The 4249-nt window shown below is 55.0% G+C and overlaps 1 protein-coding gene across 1 annotated transcript in view; it reads right to left on the minus strand.

The window, feature by feature from the left end:
• Positions 1 to 3620, minus strand: part of C3 (complement component 3) — a 58307-nt gene extending 54687 nt beyond the window's left edge. The window contains exons 1-4 of the mRNA XM_011967484.1: positions 3461 to 3620; positions 2306 to 2498; positions 867 to 1032; positions 658 to 784 (exon numbers count right to left, since the gene is read on the minus strand). Of these exons, the coding sequence (XP_011822874.1) occupies positions 658 to 784; positions 867 to 1032; positions 2306 to 2498; positions 3461 to 3534 (560 nt within the window). The 5' untranslated portion in view covers positions 3535 to 3620. The remainder of the gene's footprint in view (positions 1 to 657; positions 785 to 866; positions 1033 to 2305; positions 2499 to 3460) is intronic.
• Positions 3621 to 4249: the final 629 nt, after the last annotated feature.

Genomic DNA, 4249 nt, shown 5'->3' on the forward strand with positions numbered 1-4249 from the left:
GAGGCTCAGGGAGGTGAAGTGACCAGGGGAGTTATCTGAAAGCAGAATCCACAGACACCTGCACTGCTCCCTGGGGTCTCCCTGGATCTCCACCTTGTCTCTTGGCCTGTGTGTGTGTGTGTGTGTGTGTGTGTGCGCGCCATATGGTGTATTGTGCGGTTGTGTGTTGGGTTGTATGTTGGGTGTGCTATGTTGTGTGCATTGTGTTGTGTGGTTGTGTATGTTGTGTGGTTGTGTGTTGTGTGGTTGTGTATGTTCTGTGTGTGTTGTGTGTGTGTGTTATATGATTGTCTTGTGTGGTTGTGTGTTGTGTGTGGTGTGGTTATGTTGTGTTGTGTGTGTTTTGTGTGTATTGCGTGGTTGTGTATGTTGTGTGCATTGTGTTGTGTGTGTTGTGTGGTTATGCACGTTGTGTTGTGTGTATTGTGTTGTGTGGTTGTGTATGTTGTGTTTGTGTGTGTGTGTGTTGCGTTGTGTGTGTGCATTGTGTGTGCACATGTGTCTGCATATCTCTTTGCCTCTGTGTGTGCTGTGTGCTGTATGTGTGTGTGCTGTGTGTGTGTGTGTTGTGTGGGTGTGTATCTGTATATCTCTTTGCCTCTGTGTCTCTGCCACTGCACCTCTTCCGGTGTGTCTTTCTCTGTCTCTCTCGATCTCTTTGCCTCTCCTGAGCCTGTGCCCCTGCTGCCCCAGGGGCCCCCTCTGGCTGGTACCTCAATGTTGACCACGACCGTCCGGCCCACGGGTAGCAGCTTGTGGTTGACGGTGAAGATCCGACAGAGAACTGGGGAGAGACAAGGAGGCCTGGTGAGACCCTGGCCCGCCCACGCCGGTGCCCCGCCCTCTCCAGCCGCCCGCAGCCTCACCTGTGGAGCCAGGGGTGTAGATGGTCTTGTCTGTCTGGATGAAGAGGTACCCGCTCTGAAGGCTGACCAGTACCACCTTCTCCACTACTTGGGCCCCGAAGGTGGCCTGCACGGTCACGAACTTGTTGTGCCCCTTTTCTGACTTGAACTCCTTGTTGGCTGGGATCTAGGCATGGGCAGGGCATCGTCAGGGGTCTGTTCCACGGCCCAGTGCCCACGGTCCAGCTTCCGTATCTTGGGCTGGGTCCCTCCTTGCCTGCCCATTATTCTTGGTCCCCCAGGGTGGCCCAGTTTTGGGGAGGGAGGGGCATGTGAAGGAGGTGCTGGGGAGCGGGGGGACCAGGGAGGGGACTCAGAAGGAAGAGCTCACAAAGAAGAGAGAGCTTATAGGAGGAGGGGCTCAGAAGGGGCGGGGACTCAGAAAAGGGGAGGGGCTGACATGGGAGGGGCTCAGAAAGGGTGAGGGACTCAAGTGACGGAACTTAGAAAGTGGTGGAGACTAAGAGGGGAGGACTTCAGAAGAGGAGACCTTTGAAGGGGCGGGGCTTAGAAAAGGAAGTGATTCAGTGGGAGGGACTTAAAAGGGGTGGAGTCTCAGAGAAGGGAGGTGCTTAGAATGGGAGAAGCCTCATAAGGGGTGGGGTGTCAGGTAAGGGCAGGGCTTAGAAGGGGAGGAGACTCAGAAGGGGTGGGGTCTCAGAAAAGGGTGGGGCTTAGAAGGGGAGGAGACTCAGAAGGGGTGGTGTCTCAGAAAGGGGTGGGGCTTAGAAGGGGAGGAGACTCAGAAGGGGTGGGGTCTCAGAAAAGGGTGGGGCTTAGGAGAGGCGCCTCCGAAGGGGTGGAGTCTCAGGGAAGGGCAGGGCTTAGAAAGGAAGGAGTCTCAAAAAAGGTGGAGACTCAGGGAACGGAAGGGCTTAGCAGGGGAGGAGACAGAAGGGGAGGGACTCAGAGAAGGGAGGGGCTTAGAAGGGACGGAGCCTCAAAAGGAGTGGAAACTCGGGGAAGGGCAGGGCTTAGAAAGGGAGAAGACAGGTGCCGGGCGTGGGGGGCTCACGCCCGTAATCCCAGCACTTTGGGAGACCGAGGCGGGCGGATCACGAGGTCAGAAGATCGAGACCATCCTGGCTAACACGGTAAAACCCCGTCTCCACTAAAAATACAAAACAATTAGCCGGGCGTAGAGGCAGGCGCCTGTAGTCCCAGCTACTCGGGAGGCTGAGGCAGGAGAATAGCATGAACCCGGGAGGCAGAGCTTGCAGTGAGCCGAGATCGCGCCACTGCACTCCAGCCTGGGTGACAGAGTGAAACTCTGCCTCAAAAATAAATAAATAAATAAATAAAAATAAAGAAAGGGAGAAGACAGAAGGGGAGGGCTCAGAAGGAGGGAGAGTGGGCGTGGCTGTGGGTGTCAGCAGGGTCCTGCACCAGTCTGCACCCACCCTGATGGTGACGCTGCCCATGTGACTGGTGGCAGGGGTCAGCACGGTCTTCTCACTGGACAGCACCAGTTTTTTGCCTGGGAAGTCGTGGACAGTGACAGTGACCGGAACATCCCCTTTCGCGTCGTGGGCCTCCAGCACCACGGTCTCCTCACTCTCCAGCCGCAAGACGTTGGGGGTGATCATAGAGTACCTGTCGGAGTGGGGCACGGGAGTGGGGCTGTCATTCCCGGGGTGTGAGACGGCAGTTCTCACTGGAGTCAGCACCTGGCAGGCTGTGTGCCCCAGCCCCTGGTCCTGGAGAGGATCCAGGGACTGCTGGCACACTGCCAGTGCCAATATCTGGATCTGAATTCTTCTCTGGGCACTGCCACTGTCTCAACCACATGGGCAGGACAGCAGCCACCATGACTCCCACTCTCAGCCAGCTGGGCCTGGCCTTTGAAAGCCTGGGCAACGAGGGGCCATGCATCCCACCAACCCCTGAACCTCCAAACCAGCATCAGCAACTCCTCCAAGTCTCTGGACTTCCAGACCCACAATCCCCTAAACCCACACATGCCCCAAACCCTAAACCTCTACATCTCTAAACACGCCAAATACGTAAACATTCAAACCCCAGACAGCCTAAACTCTACATACCCAAACCCACATACACCCAAACCTCTAAACCTCAAATCTTAGAGCACCCCAAACCCAGCCTAAACCTCCAACACCCCGGTCCTAATAAATACAACCAATTCCAAATGTCCCAACCATACATGAATCCAAAGTAGCCAATCTTTAAACCCACACTGAAACTTCTAAGTCCCCAAGCTGCAAACTCCCAAATCTTGCAAAGTCCAAACCTCCGAGTCTCCAAGTCACCCCAACCACACCGTCACTGAACACCACATACACCCTAAACCAACAGATGACCTCAATTCCAGAAACATCCCAAATTCCAATTCCACAATACCTGGATTCCACAAACACCCAACCTCTGAACACCCAGAGTCACAGGCAGCACAAATTTATATAAACATTCCCAACCTGCTAACCCCAGAATCCACAAACACCCACATGCACCCTGAATTCTACAGGGACCTGGACCCCCAAATGGCGGATTCCACCCCAGAAGCAGCCTTGTTTCTGTGTAGAGTCATAACCACTCACATGGGAGTCCCCAGAGCCAGGGGGAGGTGGATTAGTAGCAGGAGCAGCAGGCTGGGACCTGAGGTGGGTCCCATGGTGCTGGGACAGTGCAGGGTCAGAGGGACAGAGGGACAGAGGGAGAGGATGGGGAGGAGTGAGCAGTGCCTGCTGGAGTTGGCTTTTTATCCAGCTCCTGCCTTTCCCCCGCCTCCTCAGTCCCCCCTTCTCCCCATGGCCTCTCCCTTTTCGGGAGCTGCCCCGGATTTCTCAATACCATTTCCTAAGTTTTTCAGTCCCTGGGGCCAACATGTCCGTGGGGTGAGTAACCTGAGGGCATGTTCCTCAGCAGCATGAATGTAGCTGCACCCTGCCCTGGACTCTCCCAGGGTCAGGGCCAGCTGGTGAACACAGACCTTTCTCTGTTGGACCCACTTTGTAGTGGAAGAACACTAAGGTCTGGAGAACCCCCCACCGCGGATGTCTTGGACCTCATCCCCAGTTCACTTTTGGCCATGCATTTATCAGTTGAACCCTTCCTAGGAATCTCTCTGTAGGCTGGGAGTCAGAGCCCCACTTCTAGAGGCTTCCATGCTGAGGGAGGGGAAGTAGGATGGGGGAGGGACAGAGCCCAGCACAGAAACTCCCAGTCTCATGAAATGTTTTCTAGCTCATGTGCAGAGCAGGGGGAAAAAAAAAAGAAGAAGAAGAAGAAATGTTTTCCCCAGTGAAACAGAACTCTGCTTCTTGGAGGGTCAGGGAAAACTTCCCGTAGGAGGGGACATTGCAGATGGGCTTTGAGGTATGTGTAGG

Source organism: Mandrillus leucophaeus, unplaced genomic scaffold, assembly GCF_000951045.1.
Source record: "Mandrillus leucophaeus isolate KB7577 unplaced genomic scaffold, Mleu.le_1.0 Scaffold8, whole genome shotgun sequence".
In the NCBI taxonomy this organism is placed as follows: domain Eukaryota; kingdom Metazoa; phylum Chordata; class Mammalia; order Primates; family Cercopithecidae; genus Mandrillus; species Mandrillus leucophaeus.